The sequence below is a fragment of the Diorhabda sublineata genome, chromosome 10, assembly GCF_026230105.1.
Source record: "Diorhabda sublineata isolate icDioSubl1.1 chromosome 10, icDioSubl1.1, whole genome shotgun sequence".
In the NCBI taxonomy this organism is placed as follows: Eukaryota; Metazoa; Arthropoda; class Insecta; order Coleoptera; family Chrysomelidae; genus Diorhabda; species Diorhabda sublineata.
In genome coordinates, this window is record NC_079483.1 from 8847434 (window position 1) to 8861954 (window position 14521).

General features: G+C 28.9%; 1 protein-coding gene and 1 long non-coding RNA gene across 3 annotated transcripts in view; both read left to right on the forward strand.

The window, feature by feature from the left end:
- The first annotated feature begins 103 nt into the window (after positions 1-103).
- LOC130449985 (uncharacterized) lies at positions 104-2667 on the forward strand. Its single transcript, XR_008910523.1, has 3 exons — positions 104-584; positions 683-1032; positions 1212-2667. It is a non-coding gene; the product is annotated as an uncharacterized LOC130449985 (long non-coding RNA).
- Positions 2668-3721: 1054 nt separating this feature from the next.
- LOC130449977 (four and a half LIM domains protein 2) overlaps positions 3722-14521 on the forward strand; it is a 119395-nt gene continuing 108595 nt past the window's right edge. Inside the window, exons 1-2 of one of the 2 annotated variants that reach the window (XM_056788124.1) lie at positions 3722-4176; positions 9844-9929. In XM_056788124.1, the coding sequence (XP_056644102.1) occupies positions 4132-4176; positions 9844-9929 (131 nt within the window). In that variant the 5' untranslated portion in view covers positions 3722-4131. Of the gene's footprint in view, positions 4177-9163; positions 9341-9843; positions 9930-14521 lie in introns of those variants that run through there. The other variant, XM_056788123.1, reaches the window with a different exon arrangement.

Genomic DNA, 14521 nt, shown 5'->3' on the forward strand with positions numbered 1-14521 from the left:
TTTTAAAAATTTTGTTGATTTAATCGATTTTCTAAAGTTCACTTTGTATTTTAGCTTCTTACTTATAGTTTATTATATATAAAAAACGTTTTAGTGAATTATGTTTTGTCATTTCTTTGACTAATATTTCTTAGTAAACATCAAGGTAAATACCAAACTAAATACAAATTTAATTATTAAAGATACAAAATAGAGGAGCCGATAACTAGAGGAATATATTCCATCATCTGCACATGCGAATAAATTATAATATAACATAACCTAACTTTAAATTCGGTTTTAATTTTTCGAATACTTTTCACTTTTCTCAAACTACTCGGAATCTGAATCTTTTTTGTCCTAATTTTAAGATGCCGGTATTGTGTTTTGAATGTGAAAAATTTTTTTGAAACCAGTTTAACTTAAACATTTAAGAAACATTCATGATAAATCATCCAAATGGATTGAATATGGAAGTGAAACAAAATATACGTGTGTGGAATGCAGTCTCTTTTTTAAATTTAATGGAGACTTGAGAAGTCATCTGGAGCACAAACACAATTTAAAAAATAATATAGTACATTTACCGTTTCCAAGTTTTGATGGTGAGTATAAAATAATAATTTTTATTAGATTTAGGAAGACACTTGTTTCCTGAATAAATTCAGTGTTAACGGAGGGATTTACTTATTTTTTTTTTGAGAATTCAACCAATGGCTTTGTGAAGAACAAAAAGTCAACAATGTCCAGTATATCCGAAATTCTGGGAAAAAAGTTCAGAGCAATTATGAACATGTTTATTTTGAATGCAAACGCTTCTACAAGAAATAAAATTTAGTATCATTTCAAAATCGGAAACGGAAAGTCACGGGGATCTTGTAAGTTAAATAAATCATTTGTCGTCAAAAGAAACCTAGAGTCAGACCATTGTGATATTACATATAATAAATCACATTATTTACATGGATCAGATGAAATACAACATTTACAAATTACAAAAAGTGATAAGGAGATGATTGCTTCCAAACTAATTTTAGGGGTTCCATCTAAAGGGTAAGTACCTAAAACTCCAATATCAAGTACTTCTGTGAAAACAAAATAATTATCTCTTGTATCAACTAAAAAAAATCAAAATTTATCACTTCAGGGGCTTCAACAAAGCAATTCAAGACAAATGTTAGTCTTAATTATAATATGTTCATTTTCAGGATTTTATTTTTAATTTATTTTAGGATATATAAGAAATATTCAGCGGACATATAATATGCATTTGAAAGATGGATTATACCACAAAGATGATGCGACCAGTGTTAATATTTGGGTCAAACAATCTGCTGAAGCTGAGGATAATCCAGTGCTTTTTTACAAATAGCACGGACAGTCAATTGTGAACTTTGAACCAAGTGACTTTTGTATGACAATATGACAAAGTTTGGGAGTCAAGTTATCACAATAGATGGAACACATGGGCTAAATGCCTATGACTTTGAACTTAAGACTTTGTTGACATTAGATGAGTTTAGACAGAGTTATTCAGTTGCTTTTATGTTCACAAATCGTAAAGATACTTCTGTTTATCAGTTTTTTTTCTCTAAAGTGAAAGACGTTGTTGGTCTGATTAAAAATACAGTTTTCATATCTGATATCACTCTTACATACTATATGGCTTGATACCAAATAATGGGACCACCAAAACATAGACTATTATGCTCCTGGCATGTTGATAGATCATGGCAGACAAACCTCGCAAAAATAAATAATTCTGAGAAAAAATCTTGGATATATAAAACACTTAAACACATACAGACTATATCAGACATTGAAGTATTTCAAAGAAAAGTTATCAAATTCACTCAGACTCTCAATGAGGATCAAGAAACAAAAAAATTTGGTGATTATTTGGAAAAATATTGTATACCAATATCTGAGCAGTGGGCTTATTGCTACAGAAGTGGATGCGGTTTGAACACTAACATGCACTTGGAGAGCTTCCATAAAACCATTAAATATCATTACTTAACTGGAAAAAAGATAAAAATATTGGATAAATCAATTCATCAGTTAGTGTCTTACTTACGGGACAAATCTGTGGACAGAATAATAAAATTGAAAAAGGGAACGAACTTGAAAAACAACACACATTCAAGTGTAGCTGCATTGATTTTTGCATAAGAACAACTATATGCAAGCATATCCACTACGTAGCTATAAACAGTGAGCAGCAAAATAATAATAATATACCACTGGTCACCAGCCAGATCATATATAATGAAAATACTAAAAAAGTTCAGGATTTGAAATCACAGTTGTTTGTTAAGAAAGAAAGCATTAAGGAAAAAATAAGAAGTAATATTTTTGAAATGCTGCAAATGCTTGATTGTCAAAATTTTAGCGATGAACAACTTGATCTCTGGTTACAGCATACTAAAACATGCCTGACTTTATGCTCTGAAGACGATGAAAATAAAAATAAATTTTTGGTAAAGGAGGAAAATATGAAACAACCAGCTAATACAAATATCACAAAACAGAAGTCGTTCCATTCAACTAAGAAGAAAGGTAACCAAAAGAACACTGCAGAAATATTGTTAATTTTTACTTTGATGGAGGTATAGAAGCATTTTGTTTATACCTATTCCTATATATATGTATGTATATCGATATTTATATTAAAATTTTTCTTTCAAATGAACTGACTTTGTTTTGGAAGCGAGGGTTTTAAATTGATTTAAACCAACTACCTCTTGAAATCTCAACATATACATTTATTTGTTCTAATATACCTATACCGGAAAGCATAACGCACAATTTAGGATCTTATAAGTAGCCCTCGTATAAATTCATTACAAAAGTTGACCGATGTCTCCGACCGACCCTCGTAGCAAGAAAATGCATGCGAGGATGATGGAATATATTCCTCTAGTTATCACCTACTAAAAAAAGTCGTCTTAGGAGATCTCAAATTATTCAATTTGACATGTAAATGTGCAGAAGAATGTGTCTCACGTTAGTAAGCCCACAGCCATTGCAAATTATATTAAACAATTTGTTAATGTCTTAAACATTTATAATTAGCACTATTCTAACATTTAGACAAGTTCAATAACAGTAAATTAAAAAAATTGGGTTACTTTTTAATATTTACAATTTAGTCTCAATTGTAGCCCGTGAATAAAATGTAAGTGTAATCTATGGAGTGTACACTCCATAGTGTAATCATTGCTCGTCTATCTAGGGCAATTAATCATATGTATTACGTTGGTAGTCTTGTGGCATTGTCTTCAGTGTTGTAAAATTTATTGTTTTATTTACATTATATAAATAATTTATTACTTTTTTGAGAATAATTAGAAAAAGTATTCAATCAATTAGATTATCATATTTTAGAGTTATCTACTAATTATTAGATGAACATCATAATCAATAATTTTATACCAGCAATAGGAAAAAAACTACAACACGGCAACAATGTAAAATATTTGCCGTATAATTTATTTTAAAAATATGATTTTCGTGAGATTTTAGTTTATATTAGTCATATTTTTTGTATTAAATGTGTTTTTGAGCAGTTTATTGATTAAATTCCCAAAAATTACTCTATAATTTTTTACCACTTTTTAAAATCCTTCTCAATAAAGGAACATTTGACAATTATCTATTACACCTACTATATTTGTCACGTGGTTAACCCTCGACCTTGAACGATATTTGATAATCCCTTTATCAATTACATAGGTATTCCGTTTATAATAAATAATTAATAAATTGCGATAGATTTTAAAAGTGAAATTTCATCCTATAAATTAAATTGTATTGAAATTCAAGTCCTGATCTGCTTGTTGACATTGAATTCTTACGTGACGATGGTTGCCTAAGGTAAGGGGCATGAACACGTACAATTTCCTACCTAAAAAGGAATAACTGGGAAATATTGATCATCTTTCACTGTTCACATAAAACAATCAGTACTTTAGAATAATGTTTTATGGTAGGTTCTTTTCCGTTCAGTTCTAACCTCTAAATATGATTATTTAAAAATGTTGACTGAAAACTTCGCGTATTCCTAACATGTGATTAAATTGTTTGTCGTTGTTTTGTTTTAAAGCTGTGTTTTCTATGTGCCGTTCACTTGTTTTTGTTAATTATTGAATAATGATTGTAACAACGAGGACACCGCACGAGTGTTTTTCTGTCGATGTAAGTAATACTTCAATTATAATATCGATTTTATTTTCACACTTTTTATTCATATAAATAGCTTTACAACCCATTAGTATTAATTGATACACATATTGTGTTAAATTCTTCGTATATGAGTAATCTTGAGGTCATACACAAGTAATATAAAGCAAAGAAATACGTCATATTCAACTTTCAATACTAATAAATAAGTTTTTTTTTTTGAAAACTTAAACATCAGTATTATAATTCTAAAACTTAACGAGTGATATTTTCTTATAGAATTTTGTTATACAGTCCTAGTTTATGTCTAATTTCAGTGCAGTTTTTTTACCAACTTGTTGAATATATATATTTATAAATACAAATAAAAATTTAAAGCTTCTCCCAGTAGATTTATTGATATAAAGTTAATACTATATGCGAATGAAGTAATTACATTTCATTTGCACTTTTAGCTTGTGTATGATTATTCAAAAGAATGATGTCATTGTCTAAAAATACCTACTACCTGTTTATGCAACAATTTAATATAAAAAAAATATTTGTCAGCGTTTATGAACTAAATTTGTTATAAAACGCTGTATTTATATTTATTAAAAATAATTTGTTGATTGGGGTATATTTTATTCCAGTGACGGCGGCGTCATTGTTTGATAATTACTCATAAAACACGATAAGTTAAATATTTACGTACCCCCAGTACCACGCCATTGCAAATTAATACTTTATAATCTATTTCTATTTTTTTTCGGGATTAATAACTTGTAGGTATCTAAAAAACTAATAAGGTTAGTATTTTAATCTCCATTGATAAGAAATCTATAGAAGTATTGAAAAAACTGGTATTAAATAAAAAAATGAATAAGATAAAGTATTTATTAAAAAAGTTTGCATCTATCTTTCGATAAATTCAAGAGGTAATTGACAAATTTATTTAAAATAATTGATTAAAAATAAAATAATAAATATATGAAAAAATATTAATGATAATGTTTTGTAAATACGTGACTTTGAATACATGTATAATTCAACTTCACTATAATTATTATACCAGTCACGTTTAAAGACGTTTAGGTGGTATATGTCAACATCAATTAAAGTAAAATAAAAATATCAATTAATTATACGCCCTGTTGGGAAAATTGATTAAAATGACACGTAAAAAACAGAAATGAAGTTTACTTTCAATTTTTAGCGTAATCTGTTTAGCCTTTTTGAAATTTTTTATGTTAATTCTAGTAAAACCTAATTTAATGACTCATACAGAAATAAACTTTTTTCTGTATTATTTGGGAGGCACGGTTATCCATATGGTAATCAAAAACACTTGTTTTCATCGAAATATTATAGTTTACAGCTTAAATAACGTACAGAGTCGTTGAAACTAGGAAATCTCACTAGTATATCATTATAGAAGTAAATTTAGCATACCTAATATGCCGTTAACGGATTCGTAAATAATGAAATTTACTGTAACCTAAATTAAATTCGATAAGATCCAAAAGTCGTAAATTTTGACTTTTTTATTTAACCATAAACTTTATGTGTAAAATTCCTTAACTTGAAAGTCTCTTATCTGTTTATCTGTCAATGAAAAAGAGTTTTCTGGAAATTAATAAGTGAAAACTTTGATAATTTGACGGACTTATTAAACAAATTTCAACAGATAGGAGTGAATATGACATTAGAGACTCATTTCCTTTATTTACATTTCAATTTTCTTCCTGGCGACTTAGGAATTATGAGTAAAAAATAGGAGAAGAGTTTTGATTAACATTCAAATATTTTTGAAAAACTTCGAGGATTTTGAAATTGAAACATATTATTTGTCGATATTATGACAAACTGTACAAACAAAACTATAAAAGAAGACTAAAATTTGTCATTTTTTTATCCTCCGTAGCTAATTAGTAACTTAATAAAAAATAATTAATAATTCTTTATATTATAACTACAATCAATATGTTACTGCAACTCAAATAAACATGGCAACATTGTATTACAAGTTTCTCAAAATGGAGTCTATAAATTAAATAATTTGATTTCGTGTTTTCAATTCCACACTGTATGCTTTTGTTTTTTTTTACAATCATTACTAACTCTGATTTTTCATTGACAAATTTCGTCGAATATTTTCCAAAATTAATTATTATTTAAGTACTTATCAATTCTTATAATGAATAACAAGGCGCGCATCTCTAAAATAGTATAAATGATGTCATTCGCCAATAACTACTTAAAACTGTTTATGGTGTTGGAAGTCCATAAACCGCAAAGGAATTCCGTACAAACGCAAGCTATTCAATTTCGAAATGAAAAACATTTTTGTTGTCATTTTTAGAAGCGTTTTTTTTAATATAATCGTTTAATTAAAACAGTAACATGTACGAGGGCGTGTCTCTAAATAACAACGATATACAGTCTTCCAAATCACCAAGGTCACGTTTTCTGTAACATATTTAGTTGCTTTAAGATGTAAGATAAAGTTACCGGTGCCTTGGAATAACTGTCGCAATTAATATACGTCGCTCTGTAGTTAAAAAACATTACAGATTTTATATTTTGTGCATATCTTGTCGGTTATAAGACATCAATGTTGTTGGATATCGAGAATCAAACGAATTGCGACCTTGATTCATCTTACTGACATCGTTTTTAATCTAAAGCATCTGATCAAAAAAATTAAACAGTCTAAACTACTAATATACCATTATCACGCATATATTTTAACATAAGGATGTGATCTTCTATTCGCACCTCCACCAAAATTGTAAATATTAGTGAGAAAAGCATTAGTGTGACCAGTGGCGTATCAATAGAGATAGAATACAAACTACTAGATTTATGATAATTTAATATACGAATAAAATTATATGAAACTTTTAAATAAGTTTTCGTGGTACTACTTGATTAAAAATTGAAAAATTCATAGTTGATAGCATTTTTTCACCAAAATTTGCTTCAAAATTATTGAATTTTTAGTAACGTCCCTGAATGGAGCCCGTAATAATTATATTCTTCGAAATATGAATCACCGCGTGGTGCCGAAAACGAAACGTATTGTCAAATCTATTAGTCGCCCATAACCATATTTGAACTGGAAATAAATGTAATTCATGACGTCAGTTTATCGAAATGTGATTATATAAACCCCTATAAATCGTGTTTTCATCTTATTACAAAAAAAATAATAAGAACTTTGTTGATATGAGTTAAAATGTGTCATTATTGTATCAATCATTATAATGTAATATCTCTTAACAAAATGATAAGAATATTGTTATATCAGAACAACGTTGCCAGATTTTTAGAGTAATATGGAAATTGAGGGAATGTAAAATTACAAAGATACTTATAATTAAGTAATAAGGAAAAAATAACATTCAAGTAAGATGAATTATTTTGATATCCTCTATTTCCGAAGTTTCTTATATTTAAAATAATAAATTTCATGTTACCACTCACCACATCCCAAAGTACAGGGTAGTTTTGTTGTATATTACGTTTCTATATTCATATGGGATAAGGTGGATAACAGATTTTTGTGTAAACTTAAGTTTTTAACCCACATTTAGAGAATTTACATCGTTGTTCAATTTCAAAAATGAAAAATTATTTTTGAAAATTGATTCACATAATTCTTGAGGTCTGAATGCTGATTTGATTCGATCCAAATTACAAAAAACAGCCGGGTTTATATAGTATTGGGTTAAATTTAAAAATTGATGTGTTTTCAACGACAGTACATTAATTTTTATTATGTTTGATGTATGTCTTAACAATTCAAAAACAATACAAATATGTTGACTTACGTGGAACAGAATTTATATCTCTTAGGTCATCGATCGTTTCGTGGTTTTCGCGCGGATTTTACTACGTTGTTATGGCAACGTCGTCTATAGATCTTATTGGTCAATAAAGATCATGTGGAGTATCGATTTTAATGGTGGTACCATGTGGTAGCGCAGGGTCGGCTCAATGAATAAAATACACTTAAATAAAAGTAATATAAAATGTTTTTTGTTGAAATTATTTCAATAATATCTTATCAAAAACATACAAGAGATACTGCAACAAACAAATACCTTTCGTTTATCTTATCGCATCAATAAATCAATAAGTCGTTGTCTGTTATGTTTCTTTTGAAATTTTTATTGAAATAAATAAGTAAACCATTCTTGATGATATTATATATTATAGAAAATTAGTTTTATTTCATTATAAATAGAACACCCTATATTATGAAATGCGACATAGTCTTTTTACTAAACTTCAACAAGGACAAAAAAATGTAAAATCGAATATCATATCGTGACTTTTTTATTTTTGGAATTAATCGAATGTTGATGAAAATGATGATTACGTTTCTTTTGGAAAACATTTTAACATTGAACAAAGCGACCATAAAAATTGTTACCTTAATGAAACCGAAACAAAACGTAGGTGTAAGAACTCGTCAAGGAATAATCTACACTCTCATTCAAAAGTGCACACCTAAAAACCTCATACGAAGCAATTGATTTGTATGTGGCACCCTTTTCGCGCATTTAACTTTTATCTAAATATTAATGTGTTAAACTTTAAGTCCGCTTCTTATTTCTTTATTGTCTCCTTTGTATTTTTTGAGTTTTCAAGGTACAAAAAAAATTTTTTTTTGGGATTCTAGACACTTTTCGACACTAAACAAACTTCTATAAATCAATATCGACTTTTTTCGTATTAAATTGATTATTATATGATATAATAAAATATCTTTTTTGTTTCAACACTTAATCCACTTTTTTTTTCAATTCCTCGTATAAATTCGTCCTAAATCTACTAAAATATAATTTTATACCAAATACTAATTTGTATAAAGTAATTTTTCGTAAAAATCGCTTTTATATTTAATAATTTTAACAATTTGAAAACACTTGTTTCAAGGTTCACAATTTTTGATTACGATAGTAATAGATAAAACTCTCTTGACGAGATTTCGGTTTCGGCAAAGGTTTCGCTTTTTGTTCTCGCCTTCTCTTAGTCGTAGTTCAAATCAACCATGTCCGGTTACAGTATTTCGCTTACACGTTTAAATTTTTCCTCGAAATATAACGAAGACGATTTAAAATCAAGGGGATTTTCGAAAAACGATCAGTTTGGTGATTATGAAATTTTAAGTTTGTGGGAATTCGGTGGAGGGGTGAGTCCGCTATGATTTTTCATAATATAGTGTGTCCTAAAAATAAAAATCATTTGTAACCGCATAAGTAACATATAAATCGTAGAGGCTTTGGTAAAATCGTTAATTATAGGACTTATTCGTAGGTAAAAAGATTCACTGCTAAAATGTCCAAAATAAATTCCCAAGATGGTCACTAGATGGCGAAACAGGTTTTTCACGTGAATCTAGTTGATACACCAAAAAAATTATAATAATTTTTGGTTTCCACACCTTTTTACGTAAAATGAAGTTACAGGGGATGAAATTTTTTTTTTCAAATCAACACACATAACCCTAAAATAATTAAGCATATTAACAAAACGCAATATTTTATGGAAAAATTGAATAATATACTTGTATTATATTATTAAAAATCAAAATAGGACCAAATAAACGTCATTCAAAGCTTCCCATAAAAATCTTTTAAGTAAAGTTGTAGCACACTGTATGAAACCTTGGATTTTCATTCTTATTTTATTCAGGGTGTTCAAATCAAAGAAGCTGATATTGGACAACCTTGTACGGAATGCAGTAAATGTATAGAAGGCTATGAACCGCATAAATGGAGGTAAGTCAAATTTTAAATTGTACTAAATTGTAAAAAATATTAAAATCAGTACGTGTCCCTGCAAGTATGCAACATATCCAACATAAATGCATTATTGGTTATCTAACTGAACGTGAGTGTGTGAGATTTCTATTATCTCTATTCTTCTTTTTTATCGTCTGCCGTTATACGGCTGACTATCGGTCATCTCAACGAACCCTACGTATCAGGCAACCATCATTACAGTTCCATAATTTTTTGCATTTATAAGTTAAAGTAATAAATTATAATTTTATCTGAATTGGAAATGTTTTTATACCAAATCGATTTATTTAAAATTCAAATATATGGTTTTTCTTTATACATTAATAGAAACAAAAATGTTTGATACGTTTGTGACAAGGCGGTTTATCGACGCAGCTGAGGATCCATATTGTTGATATTAATAAATTTTTATTATGAATTAAATTTTTTCACTAAAATTGAATGTTTGTGCAATAAACAAATATAATTTTCATTTTTATGAAGATCTTATTGAAATTTTTAATTGTGCTGATCAGTGAAACAACTGGGTTTATATACAGGCGATAACAAAATTATATATCGAGATCCCAATAATAATTTATTTGGAAACTATTATACGTAAGTAATTTTGGAGGGAAATAAAACATCTATTAATATAGTAAAGTGTATAAAATTGAGGTTATTTAATTAGATTTATGTAATATTTTTGTTAAGCAGTTTGGTGCTTGAAGACGTAAAACAATAAATTCTGGCATCCTTCCACTAATTATATAAAATTAATGTTTCATAAACCAATTAAGTTGAGGGAATAAATAGATATAATATGGAGTGTGTAGGTATATTGGAAACTATATTTAAAAATTACAGATTTATTAAACTGACGTATTTATATGATTTTGATCACTAATTTTGTATTTCCACGTTAATTTGATAATAATATATGAAATATAATATAATATACAGGGTGGGAGGAAATTCCATGTTTCAGTATAAACTAAAATCGATGTAAAGTAGAATTGTGATAACAACATAGAAAATATAGTGATACAAAATGATAACACATACCGGGTGGTAGAAAATTTTATACAAAGAAGTTTACAATATATACAGGGTGAGAGGAATTTCAATGTTTTAGTATAAGCTGAAATTGACTTCGAGTAGAATTTTGATAATAGTATATGATATATAGTTATACCAAATGATAAAACAAACATACAGGGTGGCTGAAAATTACATACCAACAAGTTTATATGAATTGATTTACGATGTATACAGGGTGGGAGGAATTTCAATGTTTCAGTATAAACTAAAATCGAAGTAAAGTTGAATTTTGATAACAACATAGAAAATATAGTGATACAAAATGATAACACATACCGGGTGGTAGAAAATTTTATACAAAGAAGTTTACAATATATACAGGGTGAGAGGAATTTCAATGTTTTAGTATAAGCTGAAATTGACTTCGAGTAGAATTTTGATAATAGTATATGATATATAGTTATACCAAATGATAATACAAACATACAGGGTGGCTGAAAATTACATACCAACAAGTTTATATGAATTGATTTACGATGTATACAGGGTGGGAGGAATTTCAATGTTTCAGTATAAACTAAAATCGAAGTAAAGTTGAATTTTGATAACAACATAGAAAATATAGTGATACAAAATGATAACACATACCGGGTGGTAGAAAATTTTATACAAAGAAGTTTACAATATATACAGGGTGAGAGGAATTTCAATGTTTTAGTATAAGCTGAAATTGACTTCGAGTAGAATTTTGATAATAGTATATGATATATAGTTATACCAAATGATAAAACAAACATACAGGGTGGCTGAAAATTACATACCAACAAGTTTATATGAATTGATTTACGATGTATACAGGGTGGGAGGAAATTGAATGATTTCTCATAAGCTAATATCGATGTAGAGTAGAATCTTGATAATAATATATGAAATATAGTTATACTAATTGATAAAACAAACATACAGGTTGGCTAAAAATTACATACAAACACTTTTATATTAATTAATTTACAATACATTGAAATCTTTAATTTTTCATGATCTCAACGTATTTTATCGTTATTTGATTTATTGATAATGAAGATTACGTCAAAGAAAATAATTTAGATTGTACCGTTACTCGTAATTTACGTGAATTCTTGCAATTATTTTTGGGATTCTGTAAATTTTCACGTCGCGTTGGTGAATAATCTAAATACCACGTGATTTAGGTAAACTTAAGATTAAATTATGATTGTATGAAACATTTCGTACTATACGAACTTTCTTACATGAATAATTTTATGTATACATATTGTCTCATCGTAAAGGACGCATTTCTATATTGCGTTTTTGTACGATTTTTAATTGTATTTTTTTTTTAAATATCAACTGAAATATTTTCTTCGACACATGTACTAGTTTTTTTTTTAAATTTTACTCAGAAGGAGCCAAAATTTGTTTCTTTTTAGTATTTTACAGCTTTCTTTGCCGCATCCCGCATTTTTCTATCAATCTACTCGTTTTCCTGGATAGTTTCTTTTCATATTTCGTTCAATTCCTTCCTTCCTTCATGTCCTTGAGGGTCTTCTTCGTCTTCTTCTATTCTGCGGTTGATTTTTCTTGAACATCTACGTTATTTTAGTACCTAGACGTTGTTCATTACTTGTTGTAAGTACAACAAATTGATATTAACCGGCTAGAGGTCACGTGACTTTTAAAGGGATCTCTAATTCAATATACTTGTTATAAATGACTTTTGAAGGTCAAAAGTCGTATAGAAAATTAAGTAAATCCAATTATTATATAACCGGACTAGAAATAAAAGGATAATTCAGTAATTGCTTCATATTTTTCAATATAACTGTTCTAATAGATTACAGGGTATGTACGGGAAATAATGCGTCACGTTTTTCCGAAGCTAGAGCGTAAGGATAGGTTTTGATCGGGATGCAGTGCGCCCTGAACTTCTGTTTTTTCTAAATTAGAATGAAGCAGCGGTTTTGCGCGAGAAAAAGCCAGCGGAAACTCGTAACGCGTTTGAGGAAAACTGTCCTTTGAAATCTAGTCGGATGGATAGGTTGAAAACGTTCCGAATTTCTGTCACTCGGACGAACCGTTAGTCCTACGTTAGCGTCTTCCCACAGAAGGCTCACAGCCTTAATCTCGCTTTGTAATTTTTCCTTTGGGACCTTGTGCTCAAGAGATAGCGGAAAACAAAATTTTTAGCTCCTATATCTGATTTTGAGTTTAAGGTTTGTCTGAATATCTTCATCGAGACATTCCACCTGCGACAAATTTGAAAACTGCGTTGCTGGAATTGTTTTTATAAAATTGAGGCTGTCCGATCACTTGAAAATTGTAAGTTGAGGTCATTAAATTTTTGTCTGCTGTCAAATTGATCAGGTTTTCTCCTAAATCAGCATATTTACTTTCCGAAAACTCTAAAACTGAGTCAAAAAGTAAATAGAATCTTGATAAACATGCGCCCTTCGACAACCAGCTTACTTCGGGATAAAACAGCAGCAACACTTTAATTTTCGAAAGTTTAAAAACAAATTACGTTACTGGTAACCATAAGATCGATTCATTTTTCTCTTTGCAGTTCATGCAAGATTGCAGGCACATATATCAGAAGTTGTGAACAAGCTTTGCGGATGGGATAGGAAATAGAGGAAACAACGCCCTCTAGCAATCGCAGTGCTAATTAAATTACTTGGAATTTTTATTTTTTTTACTGTTGGACAAAAGTTCTTCCAAATAACGTTAAGTTTATGGAAATCGGATAAGCAGAACCGGACTTACAGAACTTTTTTTATAAAAAGTTTCCCACTCAACCCCACCTCTTATTTGAAGAGATAGTATAAAACTTGTGAATGAAAAATACGCAGAATTCATCGCAAGTAACAGTCACTGAACTTCTTAAAATATGATCTGCCTTTATTGATAGTAAAGTTAAGCCAATATTTTAGTTATTCACTATAGAAACCAAATAATCCCGCTTACGATTGTGGAGCCCCATTTTTTGTCTCGCTCCCCGTCGAGTCTTCCGTGCACTATTGGTGGTTTACCTCGATGAAATAACGGCGTTAGAAGAAAAATTCTCGCCGTTTACACAAGATATCTCGAAAGAGAATAAAGATATGCGATTTTCGGTATTTTTAATGAAACAGATGAAACAACGCCCTCTAGCAATCGCGGTGCTAATTAAATTACTTGGAATTTTTATTTTTTTTACTGTTGGACAAAAGTTCTTCCAAATAATGTCAATTGGAAATCGGATAAGCAGAACCGGACTTACAGGACTTTTTTATAAAAAGTTTCCCACTCAACCCCAACTCTTATTTGAAAAGATAGACTAAAACTTTTAAAATAAAAAATGCGCAGAATTTATTGGCGGTTTCGATTATTGTATATAAAGTACCACTTGATTGGGTAAATTTTAAGAAATTTAACTTTTTTATAATTTTATATTTTGAAATCCGCCCGCTAGTAGTGGAATTCTAAAAATAATTTCCACCCGTTTCTCGGGATTATTTTTGTTACAATATATTTTCCCCCGAAGCTGT